This window comes from Aythya marila (assembly GCF_965140915.1).
Source record: "Aythya marila genome assembly, chromosome: 1".
NCBI classification, from domain to species: Eukaryota; Metazoa; Chordata; class Aves; order Anseriformes; family Anatidae; genus Aythya; species Aythya marila.
This window is the reverse complement of record NC_139042.1, coordinates 3252114-3271415: the sequence shown is the minus strand read 5'-3', so window position 1 is coordinate 3271415 and position 19302 is coordinate 3252114. Positions and strand designations below refer to the sequence as shown.

At 46.0% G+C, this 19302-nt stretch overlaps 1 protein-coding gene across 2 annotated transcripts in view; it reads right to left on the bottom strand.

Moving 5' to 3' along the window:
- Positions 1-19302, bottom strand: part of MYO7A (myosin VIIA) — an 86693-nt gene that overhangs the window by 48222 nt on the left and 19169 nt on the right. Inside the window, exons 3-7 of one of the 2 annotated variants that reach the window (XM_082766185.1) lie at positions 8299-8412; positions 6831-6983; positions 4252-4269; positions 1206-1390; positions 564-685 (exon numbers count right to left, since the gene is read on the bottom strand). In XM_082766185.1, the coding sequence (XP_082622311.1) occupies positions 564-685; positions 1206-1390; positions 4252-4269; positions 6831-6983; positions 8299-8412 (592 nt within the window). The remainder of the gene's footprint in view (positions 1-563; positions 686-1205; positions 1391-4251; positions 4270-6830; positions 6984-8298; positions 8413-19302) is intronic. The other variant, XM_082766186.1, reaches the window with a different exon arrangement.

Genomic DNA, 19302 nt, shown 5'->3' with positions numbered 1-19302 from the left:
CAAATAAACCCCAAATTAATTATTTAAACAAAGCATTCATGTGCTCTGCATGCAGTTGTAATTCCAGCACGGGAGGAGGTGGTCTGATTTTTTCAAAAGAGCTTTGTGTATTTGCTGATCAGCGTTTTTGAAATCCCTGACTACACAGATAGTTTGGCAAAATTCATGTTTCTGTTTTGAAATTTGGGAAAAAAATATCCCAGTTTATATGGAAAAGAACATATTTTTTGTTTTTTAAATTAATCAAAAATTAAAAATCTTAGGTCAGATGAAATGTTCCATTTTCAACAATGGTTGTTAAAATATTCATGCAAAAATTGTAAGTCTGTATCAGAAGATAATTTTATTGTCAAAAATAAATTCAGATGGAAAGGCATGAAATTTAATAAATGCTTGCATTGTTGCTTTTGTTTTTTTTGAATTTGTTGCTTTTTCAAACTCAAAATGCAACAAACATTGACTTATATTTGTCCATATTCTGTGTTTCTCGAATCTGTTCTTTTTTAAAAAATTTTTAATTTTTTTTAGACTCAGAAAAATACCTCCATCATCTGAAGCCTCACCTTCCAAGATGGGGTTTGCCTCCAGGACCTGCTGCTCAATCCAGGAGTGCTGGCCACTGATTGCCGCCAGGAACTGCAGAATCAGTTTTGTGCTTTCTGTTTTCCCAGCTCCAGACTCACCGCTTCAAAGACAACAGAAACTGAGGTCAGTGAAAGCCCTGCTGCATCCCTGCTGATGTCCCTCTCTCTGTCTCTGATGTCTCTGGACCTCTTGTTAATGCAAGCAGGACAAGCCACTAAGGATGAGCTTCCAGCATCCCAAAGGCTGGTTGTATCCAAATGGTAGGACACACTACAGGACAGCTTCCAGCCACGATACAGACTTCCCAATTCACATGGCCAAATTTTTGTTTGGGTTTGTGTTTCTCCAGCAAATACCATCATGAGATCAGCACCAAGAAGGACAGGAAGCACTTCCAGGTGCAATCACCATACTTTGAGCTTGTGGTCCACGGGTGGCTGGTCCCATGGGGCAGCTTCACCACAAGTTTTGAGCTGCCAAAATGCACTGTGAAACACTGTGAACATGTGGATGGAAGACCTAATGCCTCCTTCTAACTTCTGATTATGTTTCATGCGCCGTTCCCCACCAACCAGCAGCTTTTCCCAGGATATGGCTCATTTGGAAAGCCACCAGCTCACCTTATGATGCAGCACTGGTCCTTGTTGTTGCGCTGCATGTTGAAGTAGCAGTTGTCAGCAATTGCAAAGATGTGTGGTGGCATCTCCCCAATCTTCTTGTTGGTGTACAGGCGTATCTGCTCCGGTGAGTAGATGGGTAGGAGCTGGTAGGGGTTTACTGCCACCAGTATGGAGCCGGTGTATGTCTGGAGGAGAAGCACATGGAGGTTTATGGGGACGGTGAAGCATGGCTGAGAGGTTTTGGCAGCTTGGATGGAGTGTGAAAGCCAGTAAAAAAGAAAAAAAAAAAGCTGTATGAAAGGTGATGTTTAAGTCAAAAATGCTTGCAGGATGGAGCGTGGAGCAAAACTGGAAGAGAAGTCCCAAGCTACATAAATCAGCTCATATTCATTCCTGCTCATGCACAAAATGGATTCAAGACAATTCATACTTCAGATGTTCTTCAGTTAAGCTTCAGGGTTCCAAGTCAACCGTAACTGCAAAAATATCCCCAGAGCCAGCACACATCCACACATACCTCGTGCACTGCATGAGAAACCAGGGATGAAAAGGGCCTGGAGACCACTGCCCTCAAACCAGGACCTGCTGGATCTAAACTGTTCCTGACAGAGGTCTGCTTAACCTGTTTTTAAATATTCATAGCTAAACCCTTTTGTTAAACTTCCATTCTCCACTACCATCTCTGTCTGACTGAACCTCTCCATGCTGCAATTTAAACCTTGTCCTGAGACATGGGGATGGCCCACAAAGTCCTGACACATCCCTTCTTGGCTATTTCTGAGTTATTTTTGAAATGGACTTTTGTCCATCCCGTGCTCTCCGTGGCACTCAAATGAATAAAGCTGTCCTGGGCCTCAGGCACCAAAACTCTTTGAACCTTGTTCATTTCTGCCCTTCCCGGAGACATTTCTCTCAAGCCTCTCACCAAAGGACTCATGGCCTTTGCCATCTCACTCAGATGCAGCCCTGATTTTGGGAGGTTTGGCCACATCCCAAGCTGAAGGCTGAGAGTCGGGATGTCCTTCCCCAACTTCATCCATCTAAAAGTTGTTGCCTAGAGCAAGCAAGACAACAGGTCTCCACCTTGGGCTAACCAAGGGCAGTAGAATGAAGGCTCATCCAGGAAAAATAAACATCATCCCAACATAAAAAACATCTCACAACTTTTCAGCTGCATGATCTGAACCCAAAAATAAGCCTTTGGCAGAAAGAACCGAAGTGTCTCAGGCAATGATGCTCGTGAACCCTGAAGACTGTCTCTCCATGCTCTGCTGGCTGCTCCTCTTTTTGTTCATATCTCAAACTTGCTGATGGATAAAGCAAATCTGAGCTTCAGAAGACAGCGAAATAACTACCAGTGATGGTGGGAGGGGAGAACCTGGCAGCCCCAGGTTGATTTGCTCCCTGTATAGCCTGTTATCTACCCCTCAGTCATGATGGAAAGGGCCTGAGTGGGGTTAGATGATAAGTTGTTTTGCATCATCTACACTCATCTACATCTCTATCAGCTGTGGATTCCTAAAAGACAGCCAGTAGGTGGCAATTGTGTCCTATGGGAGGGATGCTGAAAGCCCTCCCAGGCTGTCACTTCGCAGCCAACGCCAGAGAAAATTAACAATTTTCTGTTCAGCCTAGGTGAGGTTTAAATTCACAGAGGAAATAATAGCCCTGTCTGTAATAGCGGGTTACATGGCAGGAAAGGAAAAAAAAAAACTCTTTAAGCTCAAGGACACAGTTGTCACAAATACAAAAGGTGGAAATTGGCTGTGAAATAATATAGACTGGATATTAGGAGAAGCTATTGAAGTCCCTGAGCAGCTTTCTGCAGGTAAATGTAAAGCTCAGAGAAGGGCTGTGCTCAGTTCCTGAGTGTTTTTTTTGACACCAAGATCCCCAGTGACCCCTGAGTTCCCTTCTAGTCCTGGGTGAGAGACCTGTGAGACTCTTTTCCTCTTCATATTTTATGACCAAATTAATTTAAGGAGTATTTCTAATTTTCCCGGAGCATCTTCTCCAAAAAAATGGACTCCGCAGAAGTCTCTGAAATCCCGTGTTTCAGCCACATTGGCCTGCCCTGCCCCAAATGCAGCCGGTGAGCCTATTAGGGGAGTTAACCATTAGTTGCAGGAATGTTTTCTGGATGCTCTCGCTGACCCTTCCCTTGTGATCTCCAAAAGACTTTGTCAGCACAAGCTCTCGTGCTATTGCTTGCTGTCCCAGGTCATTCCTGGTTGATGAATACTCACAGTTTGCCCATTTCTCGTAGCTGACAGCATGCAAAACTCTGTCTGCTTTGCTGACGAGGGGCCAAAGGGCACCTCTAAGGATATATTACCTCTTTGGTTTCTATTGTTGGGTGAGAGCAAAGCCTCTCTGCCTGGGGAAAATCAAACTCTACCGAAAGGCAGAGGCTCTGCTGACCACTTACATCAGAAACCACATCTCAGTGCAAATGCATTGCTGCCTGCATGACCTACATTGCAAGTAGCCCTAAACAAAATCCTTTCTGAGCCTGCTTCCCTCACTACTCAGAGCGCTGTGGCTGACTTCCTCTGGATTTTTATGGGGTTAAAGCTCTACCAAACATTACTGCATTTTGGCAACAAGAAAGCAGCAGCAGGCATTGCTTTCACCTCCAGATAAAGAGATTTAACCTTGCTCAGAGTCCAAACTCCCACCAAATACCCTCAATATTCAGCATGGTTTCTCCCAGTGCATGAAAACCAAGGCATGGACAACAAACCCTCATTGAAGTTTTTCACATTTTGATGCAGAAGTTAATTTCTTCCACATTGAGGTCATCACTGAGAAGCACTTAAGGCGTTAACCACCCAACACCACACTTTCCAGCTCTGGGAAGGTGTCACAACCTCACCACAAGGGCCAAGCTCTGCAGCAAATGGCATGATGCTGTCAGTGCATTCGTGAAGCAGCAGCAATGGTAGTGCAAATTAAAGGAGAATGCCACGATGGGGAACAGAAAGAAGTGATCCAGTGGATGGCATGGCAGTGGTTACTGGTGACAGCTCCACGAGTCACTACTTACCCTCCCGCCGCAGTTTGTCTTACGAGTAAAACGTGAGGGAGGAGAAAAAGGAAAGTTATATTATATAAAATTATTTTATATAAAATATAAAAAGGTGTTATTAGAGCAGAATCACACCCTCCATAAAGCTAAAGGGATGAGGAAACAAGGTGGACAGAAGACCTGCTGCAAAAGTCATCCTTCACTCAAAAGGCTTAGCAATCCTATCAGGCAGTGAAGGCAAAGTCACATTGAACATCAACATCTTTAAGACAGAACAAATTATACCTAAAAAAAAAAAAAAAAAAGCCAAAAAACCTTCTCAGAGGACTGGGTGTCCCTACACACATGGCATCCATATGGTATCTTGGTTCTGCAAAACTGCCATCAATATTTATCATGCCTGGCACCAATTTACTCCACAACTTTCAAAAGATGAGACCTAAGGTTGGGTTTCTGATCCTTCAACAACCCACACGCAGACAGGGATGAGGTTTTGTGCCTCTCTATCAAGCTATATGTGCTTTATGTCATTTTGAGAGTGTTATTCTGATTTTGAGATTGAAATAACTGCTCTGTGGGCCCCAGGATCATGGGCTGCCCCTCCAAAGCCATTAGTGGTGCAGAGCAATCAAAGCACAGAAACCTGGGACCTCTGTGATGGAATTGCAAGTGGCTAAGGCCACAGAGCTGGTTGGCCCTAGGAATGGTTGTAACAGAGGAATCTTGTAAAGGAATGGCTGCTAAAAGACTTGGGTGTGAAAATGAGCTGTTTGGAGGTGCTTCTCTCCAAGGATGCATTTCATAGAATCACAGAATCATGAAGGTTGGAAAGCTCTCCAAGATCATCTGCTCCAACTGTCCCCCTACCACCAATGTCATCACCAAGCCCTGTCCCCAAGCACCACGTCCAACCTCTCCTTGAACACCCCCAGGGACGGGGACTCCCCCACCTCCCTGGGCAACCCGTCCCAAGGCCTGACCGCTCTTGCTGAGCAGAAATGTCTCCTCATTGCCAACCTGAGCCTCCCCTGGCACAACTCGAGGCCGTTCCCTCTGCTCCTGGCCCTGGTTCCCTGTGAGCAGAGGCCGACCCCCAGCTCCCCACAGCCTCCTTTCAGGTATTTGTATAGAGGATAATTCTGCCAAACAACACTCTGCCCAGTGCTCATTTGTGTTCATAATCCCCCCGGGGGCCCATGAATAGCTTAGAGCTCAGAGCCTTTGTGAAGGAGGAAGTTTTATCTGCAGGCAATCTGACACTACACACGTGAAATCTTATCTGGGGACCTCTCGTCACTTAGCGAGGCAACAGACACTTGCCTGATGACACAGGGACCCCCAGGAGAGACATGGGGACACCACTGAAAAAATATCCAACATTAGCCCAATTTCTCCCCAGGGCAAGAGAGAGCTGTGGAACTCCACTTGGTGTCACCGCAGGGTGCCCATAAACAAGAGAAAAAGGGGTGAAGCTCAATGGATAAATACATGTTCACTTAATAAGCCAGTCACCTGCAAATTACTGGCTATCTGTACATCCTGGGTAGCGTTTAGGATGCCTGAATTTAGTTATCCACATGAGGGTTACTTCAAACTTTGAAGCTGGACAAGCTCGCATGCTTTGGAGGACTGTAGTCCTCCAAACCCCAGCTTCCCTTCCAACCTAACCTTTTCTGTGATATCTAAGTTGCCTTTTCAGTAGCTGTGTCCCCTTCCTCTAGAGCTGAAATTCACCCATGAAAGAAAAAAAAAATGCATTTTGTAGAGCCAGAGCCAGGGGGAGGTGGTCAGCCATTTGAACAGCCTTTATAACCAAGTGATGGGTTCTCCACCACTGCCCAGCTCAAAACCAAAACCATCCTTTCAAAAAGCACTGGACAACAAGCAGAAAAAGCAGACGATACATAGAATAATGTATATGGTCTGTTAGTTTATGCTGTCTAGTAGGTCAGACTGTATTACAATTCCTTCTGGCCTGAAAAATCTCGTAAACTCTAGAGCCTTTTAAAAGTTAGTTCCTCAAAAGCCTTTGAAGGCATAGCAGGAGCTCAAAAAATACAAAATTTTCCGTATTTGTATAGGCTGTTTGAGCACCTTTGCTACTGGCAAGCATACTCTTCAGTTCTGCCCCCTTGATTTCTGGATGCCTCCATCCTCCATCCCTTGCACCTCCAGCAGTTGCTGCCTTCACCCACCTGGGCTGAATGAGTTAATGGTTCAGTGGGAGAACACAGCAAGACCTCATCAAGTTCATGGTCACCAAAGGCTTTAGGATTACTACAGCCTGCACGTGGCCTGGGTTAAACTGCTTATTGTGCGTGCATAAACTTGTGTGTCCCAAAAACTTCTACAGGGGCTATGTAGAGAGGTAGGATGGACTTTGCCCATTTCTTAAGGCATGGGGTCTTCAGTTTGCAGTGGGGCATCCACAAACCTTGCAATGTCTCCTCTACAGAAGGACATCACATTGAGGCAGAAGCCCTCCATCATTTTGGTCCTAGAAACCCAACTTATCTGAATCAGGGATCCCTCCCCAGAGCTAAGAAAAGCTGGGGATGAGGTGCAGAGGAAGAGGTGGATGCGGGGAGGACACTTACATAGATGAGATGCTCCCGGTAGCGGATCAGCAGGTTCCTGAGGATGCCCGCCTCGTTCAGGTCCCCCAGGCGGATCATGTCCTCCACCCCGTGGATGGAGGTGGGGTGCATGGGCTTGATGTGGCTGGCATTCTGCGGGGAAATCCAGTGCTCCTGGAAGAGAATGAGGGCAGAGAAAGATAAGTCACAGGAAGAAAGGAAAGGTCCACCCCAGGCAGAGGGACCAGGTGGGAGAACATGCATGGAAGAGCACGCAGACCACAGCTCCTATCCCCAGAGCATGACAGAGGCTCATTTGAAAGATGCAGAGCAGAAGAAGGAAAACATTTTTTGGTTTACTGGAGCAGCAAGAGACACATGACATTAGCCATCCTGGCAGGAACACAATCCAGGGCAGCGTGGGCATCCAGCGCATCAGGGGAGTTTTTAACAAACACCAGTCTGTTCATCCCTTCACACTACTACATTTCCACATCACTGGTTAGCCCTCTGCCACAAAATACTGCTAAGCAGTGAAAAGATGTTTTAGAAAACTAGAGAGAGGTGTACAGGAGTGGTAAATTGCACTTTTATTGACTGAAAGCCATTTAGATGGGTCACTTCTAAAGGGCTCCAAAAGCCACTGCAAATTGGACACAAGAATCCGGCTGAACCAAAGCTTCTCTCTGCCATTCTTGAAGGGAAGGAGAGCATTCACAGTTACCTCAGATGGGATAAAGAATGATAAGGGACTGGAAACCTCCTCAGTTCACCCTCTGCTTGTGATAGAGATGTTCCTTTCTAATAGAAATCACTTTCAGAGGTGGAGGTGGGAAACTGAGGGAGAAATTGTCTTTGGGCACGTCCTGTACTGGCAGGGGATCAGGAAGGAATGGATACAGCAGAGGAACAACAGCTGGAGGTGGTTTCTCTCAAAGCCCTACCCATGTGTGTTTTGGAGGCTCTCTGTCATCATTATACTCAAGAAGCTTCTCACGATTTCACTCCCAGTACGGCCACAGAAAGAGGAACACAACGTTATCTCGTCTTTACAGTTGATTTCTAAGGATATTTCTAAAACCATCATGACACTTTCATCATGAGCATCCTTCCTCTTATTTCTGGAAATATTGGAAATGAGCAAAATTAGATCTGTTAACTGTGTTTGAATCAGAATGTTGTCTCCATTTGGTGTTATGGGTTGTTCCCCCTCAGCCTTTGAAAACTCTTCCCCCACTTCATTTTATTTTATTTTTAGCCTGTGTTTTCCTTGGCAGGAGTTTGGTTTAGAACTGGGACTGTCTCCAAAGCTGTGGCCCTGTTCCAACATCCACTGGTATTAATGGAGTGAATCCCATCATCTTTAATGAGATACGAATTAAGTTTTGCTTTCAAATAGCACCTGAGATCATGCTTTTAATCCTACCTGGGGCTCATGCATGCACCAGACATAGAGCTGAAAAGCCCAACCACAACCCTTTATACGTACGTTGCCTTCATCGTCCACAACTTGGATCTGTCCGGAGTCACACAGCTTAACCACCGCTCCAATGGGGACGTCGAATTCCCGGCCGGTTTTGAGGTCCATCCACACATAATCCCCCTGCAACCAAAGAGAGGACAGTGACACCCGGTGCTGCAGAAGGCTCAACATCCCTTGGGATAGAAGATGCTGAAGTTTTCTAAGTAAAACATCGCTACAAGACAAGTGACTTCCTTTGCAAACTATACCACCCCTTCTCCCCAAAAGTGTCCTGTGAGGTAGAGCAGCAGGGTGGGAGCAGTGTTGGTTTTTACACAGCTAAAAGGGGATGAGAAAATATGGGAGAGGCAGGGATCCTTCCTCTGGAGGTCTCCCAGTAGCAGCAATTTGCATGTGGGCTCCTTGCACGTGATGCTGCTCGGTGGGCTGTATCTGCTGGGAGTGTGCCGGTCCCTTCCTGAAGCCCTGCAAACTTTTAGCATCCAAAACATCAAAGGAAAAGTTTAGTGACAAGTAGAATGAAAAGCAGTGTCCTTTTGAGTTTCAAACGTGCCACCTCTTTCATTTGAGAGCTCTTTGTTTTTGTTTTGGGAGACGGAGCAAGCAGTTAACCCCTATCCACCCACTCCGTGTCACTGGTGATCCTACAGACCTCTGCCAGTCCCGCTCATCAGCTCTGCAGGTATTAAATTACTTGAATGCAAAAAGGCTTTAAAGAATTATTTACTTTTTTCCTCAGTCCAAGAGCAAAACCTGAAATAACCCAAAACCAAAGTCCTGAGCAGGATTCTCTGAAACAAGGCAGAATTATTTTCCACCTCTAATTCCAACGTGATGAGGAACTCCAGCTGGGAGCTACCTGGTTAAATTATCATCAGGCATCTTTGCAAACAACAAGAAGAGCAAACAGCAGGAAGGATCCCTCTGAATGTACACTCCTATAAGCTCTGTGAGCAGCCACTACCAACCTTTTTCCGTGGACAGAATATTTATGGATTTGTTTTGACACCGTAGGCTGATGAACAACCTTCAGCCCCACTCTGGGCAGTGGGAATTGGAGACGTAGAGAGATATAAAAATGGTCAAGCACACTTCTGTCAAGTCATCACTCCCCAGGACTTCAGATAGACGTTAACTGGGGAATGCCACTGGGGTGTAAGGCTATACCCAGGGACCAACACACGGAGAAATGCTACACACGAGGAGTCCCCAGCCATTTTGTAGTAGGCTCCATGCTTGGAAGCTGTTTAACAAAGTCATGCTGCTTACATGTAGCTGAGGAGCCTTTGTCTGTGTTCCCTTTTCCTCAGAAGGCCATGCTACAGAGATGTAATAAATATCTTCGCACAACTCATTAAAAATATAATATTCAGATCTTCTTCTTGTTAGCTGTCTTATCTCACATCCTATAACTCGATGGAAAAGGATTAAAAAAAAACACACATGAATGCAGTGTCATGTGCAGATCCATTATAAATCAACTTATATTAATATTTATTTCTCAGCTCCTTTGATCTAAGACTCTGAGAGCATTGCAGAGCGCTCAGTGCTCTTATCCTACCTGCAGAGCTGGGCAAATTCATGCACAGTGTGGGTAACTTGATCAAGGTGTCAGCAAGAGAAGAGGTGGGGAGCTCAGTCCCCGCTCAGCGGAGAGCCCTTCTGACACCTCAGCAGCTGTGTGAAAATGGCTCTAGATCAAGAAAACAAAAATTGTAATGCTGCTTTTTTTTAATATTTGCTATCCTCAAAGTAAATTGCTTCTGTACCATGCCCAGGATAACTCCTGTGCTTTGCCTGCCTAATGCACAGCATGCTAGTTCCCTCAGAATGCTCTTTCTAAACACATTAAAATGTAGTTCTTAATACTTAAGCAAGTAGTTTTAAGCAAAAAAAGCAAGTCTTATGGGATGGGCTAAGCTGGTAAGCTCAGGAGGACCTGATGTTGAAAAATAGCATAACTTATTAAGGCTTCTGACTTATTTCATTCCCCCACTTTAATGAATTTGACATAAAACCCATGGAAATCAGTTACACTCCTTCCGCTGATGCAATAGCTTTTGGATCAGCCCAAATAACAGCAAATGTACTGGGGATTTTAGGGCAAATCAGGGTGATTCACGCATTTACCAGCTCCAGTGGACGGGCTCATAAGTTGCATAACCTTCCTCATGCCTGGCCTGATGTTTGTTTTCCAAAACACACAACAGAGCAGTGAGACTCCCACCAACCCCTTTACAATATCGACATGGCCCAACTCTTCCTCCTCAAAACATCTTCTAGGTGCTAGAGACCTTCCAAGTGCTCTGGGGCAGATCCTGCCCTCAGGACCTTGCACCCTAAAGGCAAGGACAGCCAACCAGAGGTGCAAGAAGAGGGGGCACCAGGAGGGGTGCACAAAGAGGTCGTCTCGATTTTGGATGAAGATCTTTAGGAGGAGCTTCCAAGGGCAAAGACAATGACGTTGCACCATGGGGGAGCGATAACGCTCAGGACGAGGGGTCGCAAAGGCTCAGGAGGAAGGCGAGAGGAGCTGGCACAAGCAGCACAAGGATCCCACCAGAGAGTGAGATGGATTTCAAACTGGTTTGAAAGCTCCCAGCCACATTTATAGCCTGAGATTTTATCTTACCGCTAAAATCGTCGTGGGCTTCAGGGCCTGGTTGACGTTGCGGAGCAGTGTCCATTTGCCCTGGTCTCTGTCCGGGTCTTCCACCACCTCAGGGCACGGCTGCACGAAGACAACTTTCTTCCTTTTCAGCATTTCCAAAGTCTTGTAGCAGTATTTGGCCCTCTCTTTTTATGTGTATCCCACCATGGATGCCAGAGAGCCTCAGACGCTTTGCTTTAGACCTCCAGCACGCCTGCTGGGTGTGAGACACCCACTGACCTCATTCACAGCACGGCTCTTGGGACAGATCCACTAGCAGAAAAATTTCCACACACAAGCCATGGTCCTCCACTGAACGCTAGCTGAAAGCTGGGAGCCTCAAGGCGAAGTCAACAGCTTTGCTTCTCTTCTCTTCAATTCCCCCAGTCCTTCCAGGAAGGGGTGATAGTTGGTCAGGGACCTGAAGGACTCCGCAAGCACCAGGGCTGGAAGAAGGACTGCAGGATTAGCAGAAAACCTCTTCATTTCCCCAGGATTTCTCTCCGGTACCTTCCTTTCTTCATGAAAAACCTGCTGCCAGCTTGAGGGCATCCAGCACCGAGCACGCTCGGGTGCTTATTAATCCACAAATGCAGCCGGTCCCCATGCAACACATGGCACTTAATTAACCTAATACCTTCACATACCAAATTAACCAAAGCGCAGCGGGAACTCAAAACCAGAGGCCATCTGCATTTTCTTTAAACTGATCACCTTGAGTAGATCCATAGCAGCTGAATTTTAAATAATTGAGTGGAAGGTGTTCGGAGCAGCACGGCCTCTGTGCCTATGTGTGAGAAGAGCACCTGGGCTGGCGACTAAAATGTGCTGAAGGCGAGGACCACGGGGATAACACCGGCTCTACAGACCCACTTCTGCAATCTGGGGCCCAGCATCGTCTAGAGAAATGCTGAATCTAACTCAGCATCACTTGCACAGACCAAGACAGTGGTGTAGCTGCTAAGCTTTCCACGCCATTCTCATTTATCCCTGTTTTATTGTGAAATTCTACTCACGCCTTGAGTCCCCAGGGTTTCGGAGCCACTTGTCCGTGATGCAGAGGACATATTTTTGGTGGAAAGCTTTCTAGAGGAAGGAAGGCTTTGTAGGTGCCCTGATGAGACACAGCCACCAAGAACAGCTGTAGGTGACACCAGGGAGGCAGTCCCAGCCTGGGGGGCAGATCATGGATTAACATCTCCGTAGGTTTACACCATGCTATGGAGCCCTAAGATATAAGGAGTGTAATCTTTGTAGCTGTGAATTGATGTGATGAGTAGGTCAAGTCTTAGAGATAAGAAGACATTAAGGGTCTCTACAGCCTGCCACACGAGCAAGGAAAAGTCTGCATGAGATGTAAAAGTGATGCAGGGAGGAGACAGATCAAACATAACACTCCCATGGGAGATGTCAACCTCCAGCATGACCTGAGCACACCGTGCTGTAAATGACTCCATTTTCACCTAGCAAGAGCAAGACGGATGCCTGATCAAAGCCAATAATCAATGATGGGGTCTGTATGGGAGGAAAGACTGAATAAATGTAGATAAAGGAACCCATAGGATGAGCTCTCGGTCCCTGCCATGCTGCTGAAACTGCCGCAGTGTGTGAGAAAACAGAGAAAGAGCAACCAAGACATTGCAATTACTGCTCAGCTGCTGCCTGTACCATATTTCTGAGGCTCCACATCAGCGTCTGCTGCCAAAGAGTAAACTAATGAGCAGCGATGTGAGATGATTCGCCCAAGGTTACCCTTGGAGCAAAGCAGGAATCGAGCCCGGGAGGCTGGATCCAGTCTGAGCAGCCCGGTTACATGAGCGTGCTCATCTTTTCCCTTGGGCTGAAATCCCACACATTTCCACTGTGCATTTTCTGCATCATTCCCCTGTAGTTTACCAGGGACTTGTTAGAGCCACAGAGGAGCATGGTGTTTGCGTGGTGTTGTCTGCACGGCCTTCTGGAGATGGGAAATCCCATCCTGCTAAACCTGGACTGGAAACCAGCCTCTCTTCTGTGTGCATGAGGGAGCAGGGAAACAGCACAAAGCCTCCTGTCGGCATGCATTTTATAAGAGAACGTGCTATGCCTGATGTGGGAAACAAATAAACACGCTTAGAGTGATAAGGGAGGGATGCAGTGGAGGAAAACGAAGCTGTAGCTGGCTGGCAGCCTGGCAGCAGTGCCGTCAGGGTTAGGTTACAGCTCCCCGGGGTAACGTTAGCTCCTCGCTGCAGGGATGGAAGTACGAGCCCCAAGAGCCATCCTGGGCCCCGATCTGAGGATTTGCTGGATCTCTGCAGCTTCAGATTCAGCTGAGAGCGGAGTCTCTGCTATATTCAAGGGAAAAAGGCAGCATTTCTATGGGTACCTCTCTATAAAGCAGGTATTTAAACAAGGTCAGATGATGCTGACCTAAAGGGGTGGGTGAAGAGCGAAGTTTGGAGCTAGAAGCCTACCCTACATGTGCCCAAAGCTAGATATGATGACTCCTAACCCTACCACGGATGCTGAAAGGTCCCTGGGGCTGCTCTTCAGGGGAACTGCTGGTAGTTGGTCACCCTAATAACTTTGCTGCTGCTTTTTCATAAATAAATAACATTTTCTTGCCAGTTCCTTGCAGCACATCAGGCACCGGCTGTCAGCCCAGGCAACGTGCTGCACACACAAGCTCTCTGAAGCCGAGGCAGAGATGTAGGGGGAGTCGTTAAATAATTCACTAATCAATGCACCACTCGCTCAGCCTGTAACTTCAATACTGACAGCAGGGGGGGGAAAAAACAACCCACAAACGTGGCAGCAGTCTCAACCTTTTCCTGTTTGCTGCTGAGGGGCAAAAAGGATGGATTTAGGTGTGCAAGGGACGCAATGAGGCTGGGTAATCGGTGATTCCTACGCCCATCCCTGGCTTTTGGCAAGGAGTTTGTTGACTGCTCAGGATCTCTGAGCTCAGTAGTGGGTTTTAGGCGTGCAGACAAACACGGGGATGGAGCATTTAATCCGTGACTCGTAGCTGATGGAGATGTCTTAGCGGCATGGACGATGAGGTGAATCCCCAATCCCTTGATGTCGCAAGCAGATTAGGCTGGCCCCGGGTGCTGAAGGCTCGCACAAAAAGCTGACGGCCACCGCCTGGGGACGTGGCTGCAAAATCTGATAAGAAGTGGAACAGGAAATGAAGACTGAGCTTTTGAGCCCCCCAGACAGGCCCCGTCCCAAATGCACGTGGAATGGGGCCAAAGGAAGACAGCCTAGCAATCATAAGGCATGCAAATCTGCAAGGCTGGAGAGGAGAAGAATAAAATCAGGAGGAATCGGCGTGAAGTGCTCCTCGCTGGTCTGAGGGGGTGCTCTGCAGGATAGGAGCTTGTAATTTGGCACTATTAATCAATGAGCTGTTCCTTCAGGTCCTGGGACTGGAGAACTTGCACTTGTGCTGCACTAGGAGCTCTCAGATCCATCTGGATCCTCCAAAAAGAGTCAGCCCAGTCCTCCCAGATAAGTGAGGGTACATCTCGGAGCACTTTGGGCTGGAAGAGGAGGCACGATGCTCCCCTTGTGCTCAGCCACACAGAAGCAAGGATTTGGGATGTTCTCCATCGAATGCATGCCATTCCTTGTGGCAAGCAAGGATGATGGGACTGAGGGAATGTCATCGCCTTGTCTGAACATGATTTGGGAAGGGGAACACCAAACCCACAAAAGATCAGACACAGAAATGTGAATTTGAAGTGACGTTTGTCATTCTGGCTCAGAAAGGCTGTTCACAGAAGCCAAAAAGCTATGACACAAATTCAATTGTTTTATCTGATTACATTCCTGGGGGAAAAGAAAGAAAGAAAGAAAGAAAGAAAGAAAGAAAGAAAGAAAGAAAGAAAGAAAGAAAGAAAGAAAGAAAGAAAGAAAGAAAGAAAGAAAGAAAGAAAGAAAGAAAGAAAGAAAGAAAGAAAGAAAGAAAGAAAGAAAGAAAGACAGGACTATTCCAACATCTATGATTTAAAATCTCTTTTACTTTTCATATGTAACCTGTCAAAATCCCCTTTCAAACCTTCAGCGCATGGAGGCAGCTGATTAGCTTCATCTCTCGTGCTCTGGGAGCTCCTTTCACCTTCGTTTCTTTACTCCTGGTTCCCCCTTCCCTTCTCCCCGCCTCTCCACAACCTCACAGCCTGCAATTAGTTCTTGTGTACCGAACAGACATGGGACTGTAGTAATCTGCACAGCTATTCCTACATAAACAGACATATAGACATAGCGTCAAGAAGTGTTTAATCCTAGTAAAATGCTTTTTAATTTTATGCATTTATTTATTTATTTATTTATTTTGCAGATGGGAATAATCTATCCTAGTATAAATGCAGATTTCTCATCAGAAACAAGTCTGTGCTAAGGGTCTGCATTAGCCAAAGTGGTACTGATACATCTAGACAAGCCCTACCATTTAAAACAGCTTCTCTCATCTTTGGAAATATTGAATGAAAGGGGAGTAACGCTGCTTTTCCCTCTTTGCCATGCTGGATCTGGGCAGCACTGCCTTTTTTGCACACTCCCTTTGCTTATGCACTGAGGGTTGTCTTGGTTACTGAGCAGAGTGTGGGGTCCGGAGCAAGGCTTTTTGCAGCTCAGTCGATAGCATGCTGAGGGAGTCTGTGATGTGACTGCTTAAGAGAGATGTGGACTGCTCCAGGGGGGTGTTTGAAAGCCCAGTTCCTGGAAGGAATGAGTGGCAGGTGAATGGGTTATGGAAAAAAATAAAAAAAAATCATGTTGGCAATAATTGTGGTCCAGGCTGTCTTGATACTGGTTTTTGTCCCATAGGTACCAGCCTCGAGGATGGTGGCCCCCTTCACTCCAAAAGGAGAAAAGATACTTCCAGACTTCAAGAAAATCTTGAGGTCATGAAGCACCTGGACATTTTTGTTATTGTGAAAGTGATAACAGAATGAGGTAGAAACAATCACAGTCATAGATGCAGTTGGCAGATTTAACCAAAATCCTCACTTTGTTGGACCAGGACATGTACAGATGTGGGTGACTTCGAGCTGCGAGCGTGGGATGGGTTTGCAGCTAATGATTTATAGCTCACTGGGCACATAGCAAAGAGATCTGGGTTTCAGAGAGCGATGAGAAGCAACATCAGCCCTTTTCGTGCACTTGCAGACCCAGAAACCTGCCTCAAAATCCAAGTCCCCCCAAATAATCACCAGTGAATAAAAACAAAGTAATAGCCACAGCCTGAAAAAAAAAAAATAGACCTATTTCAATACATGAAATTATCGAGACATAGCGATTGATAAGATAGCCAAGGGGACTACACATTATTGATGTTGTCCTAACTCTGGTAGCTGGAAGAATAAAGCCATAAAAGAAATAAGCCCTGCATGCTTTTGGGACCAAAACTAATTCCTGTATTCTTGGAGCTTCTTATTTTCCTCGTGAGTATTTTATTACAAGGACAGTCCATTCTGCATATGCTGCAGAGCCTGCATGAGGCGATGTTGACTCCAAAGGGATTTTGTCTCACACTTCATCCAGTTTATGACAAAAAGGTTGCATTATAAATGAATTATGTTAGATGTTACCCTGGGAACCAAACTTACAGTTCTTTTGGGGGTTTGCATGGTACCTAGATGTCCTGGACCAGCAACGGGCAGCTAATTGGTGCTCATGTAAAACCCTACATCATGTAAAGGGAAATTAATTCGTGTAAAAAATGCTCATTGATTTTATACTTGTTTTGAGATACTCTGGAACTGCTGTATAGCCTTAATTTTGAGTCCACAAGAGTATTATTGCATAGATTCATTACACCTGTGTTTCTGTAAGGAACAGGCTGACAGAAAATCATCGTGGAAATATGGTTACTGCCTCTGTTGCCTTTTTCTGGATGCAAATGTTGTTTAACTGCAAGCATCCACTTAATGGGAAAGGGCTGCCTCGCACTGCATGCAGCGATTTTATGGGGTTAAGGGGCAGTAAAACGCCTTCACAAAGTGATTTGCAGATCGTGAAAATGCAGCGTGTGACCTTAAGAGCCACTGGCCAGTGGTGTTTTTGGCAATAAAACGGCTGGCTGGGTGCTGGGAGATGGACATAAATTGTTCACGTGGCATTCACACTGACTGCACAAAAGGCTTCGGAGCGGTGGTGTGCAAATCCCTGGCAGGGCTCTGCCCCACACAGGCACTTTTCCCAGTCTTAAAGCCAAGCAGCACTTCGCTCTGTCTTCTCCAGCAGAAAATAAGCCAACATCTTCTTCTGCTGGACTCTATGAAGTGACTCTGGTGAAAGGATGGAGGGCACCTGCTTCTTGGTTAAACAGCAGGGAGGAAGCTGTGTTTTCAGCAATTGCTTTAGATTGGACAAGATTGGACAAGAAAATGTCTGTGTAAGGCTAAGATATCTCAGTGTCCATCAAGGATCCATTCTGTCTTCACCAGTAGCCCATGTGGAAATCCATGGCAGAGTGTTAGGTGTGGGCAAGCCTGTAGAGATACGGCTTTAAAACACTTTTCCAGCACAAGAATAAGGTGTTCCTAAATTAATTAGGAATTGGGAGTAAGAAATGAGTAGGAATTAGGTTCAGCACAAAGTGATGGAGGTGGATAGGACACCTGGAGAAGTAAGGAGTTTTTATAGGGTCCAGGGAAAACTGGGCAAGTAATTGGAAAAGTGTTGTGCTGGGGACTACTGACCAGGTAAATCACACCAGGGAAAATCCCCAAGCTGTAATGTTGTAGTTGGAGGCCAGGAAATCATCTGAAGGACAGGAAAATGCTGGAAGGAAATTACTCCATACACTGACTTGTCCCTTGTTCACCAGCAGTTGGATTATGGAGGCAGAATACCCCATATCATACTGAAAAAGTATGGCCATTTTATCTATGTTCCCAATTTCTGTGCACTGTAACTCAGGAAACTTCTGTTCAGAAACAGAAGTCCTCGAAATCTGCAGCTGGTGAAGTTTTCTCCTTTCATGAAATTGCCTAATGGAGGGTGAAATCCTCGTAAGCTGTTAAGATTGACCTTTCCCCAGGGCAGGAAAGCAGCAGCATTCCTCTGCCACTGCCACCTCCCTGCTGCCGACAGCAGCAAGGGTGGTTTGGGATAGGAAGGAGAAGGGGATTGATCCGTAATATCACCTTGTCATGTCCACAAAACTCATATGTAGACGTGGTCAACAAGGAAAAGGCAACTCCCCTCCATCCATAATGTGACTTGATGTGAAATGTATGATTTTGATAAACTCATTGGACCTCTGTCTTCAAAGACAACTTCTAAATCCAGTAAAAGGATTGTATTTCTTGCCCGTACTTTGACAGCTCAGTAGACATTCCCTGTGCTCCCACCTCACCTTATTTCTGAGAAAGAAATTCCGTTTTTCAGCTTGTGCTAGTGAAAAGGTCTGTTATTGCTTTCCTTCCCCTGGGCCCCAGGAGCTTTGCACAGCTTCTTGAATCTGATTGCAGGAAAGCCAGGCTGAAGCTGTCTTCTTTTTTAATGAAAACTGCTGGAAATCGACACTGTGCTAACAAACGCTGCTGCAGCTTGAAAAAATAAATGAATTTTGCACTGGGACAGCCAAATCTTTCACTAGAGTATATCAGCATCACTGATGTGTCTCTGACCCCAAACCCATGAAATATTGAAGGTTTGTTTTCTAATGTCTTGCTGCTGAACGCTTTTGAATTGTTCAAGAGGTATTTGATGAAGAGGAAGGCTGAGCAGGCAGCCATTTGTACCAGAAACACATGGAAAGGACAGTCCCATGCCCCATCGGGGCTTGCCATATCACAAACATTTCCTACAGCAGCCTTGTAGGCTTAAATATCCTCCCTTCCCCCAGATCCCTCTGATTTCCAATCCCTATATCCCACCTGAGAACTCATCTTAGTTAAAAATAATAGGAGCATGTAGGGATGGGGATGGGATGGGGATGGGATGGGGATGGGATGGGGACGGGATGGGGACAGGATGGGGATGGGATGGGGACAGGAGCCTCTCACTCTGCTCTGTTGGCACCTCTGGGATGAAGATGCTTTTTCCCATCATGAACAGGAATCAGAGCCTCGATGGTTGGAGCAAGGACTGAGGGAAATCAACCCTCACATTGATCCCTACCCATGGGGTAAGGGGAAATGAAGGATTTCTGGCCTCCTGTCCCACCGTGCCAGCTGATGCCCCACAGCCACACAAGGTTCAAGATTCATTACAGGGTGTTTTCTTTTTATGAAAAGCTTATACAAACAGTGAGACTTCTTCAGAGTCAGGCTGTGATGAATTGGAAGGCTTAAAAGAAAGAGGTGGCTTAAAGGAGGTGAATTTATCTCTTCTTGCTTCAGACTCTATGTCTCAACAAGTTA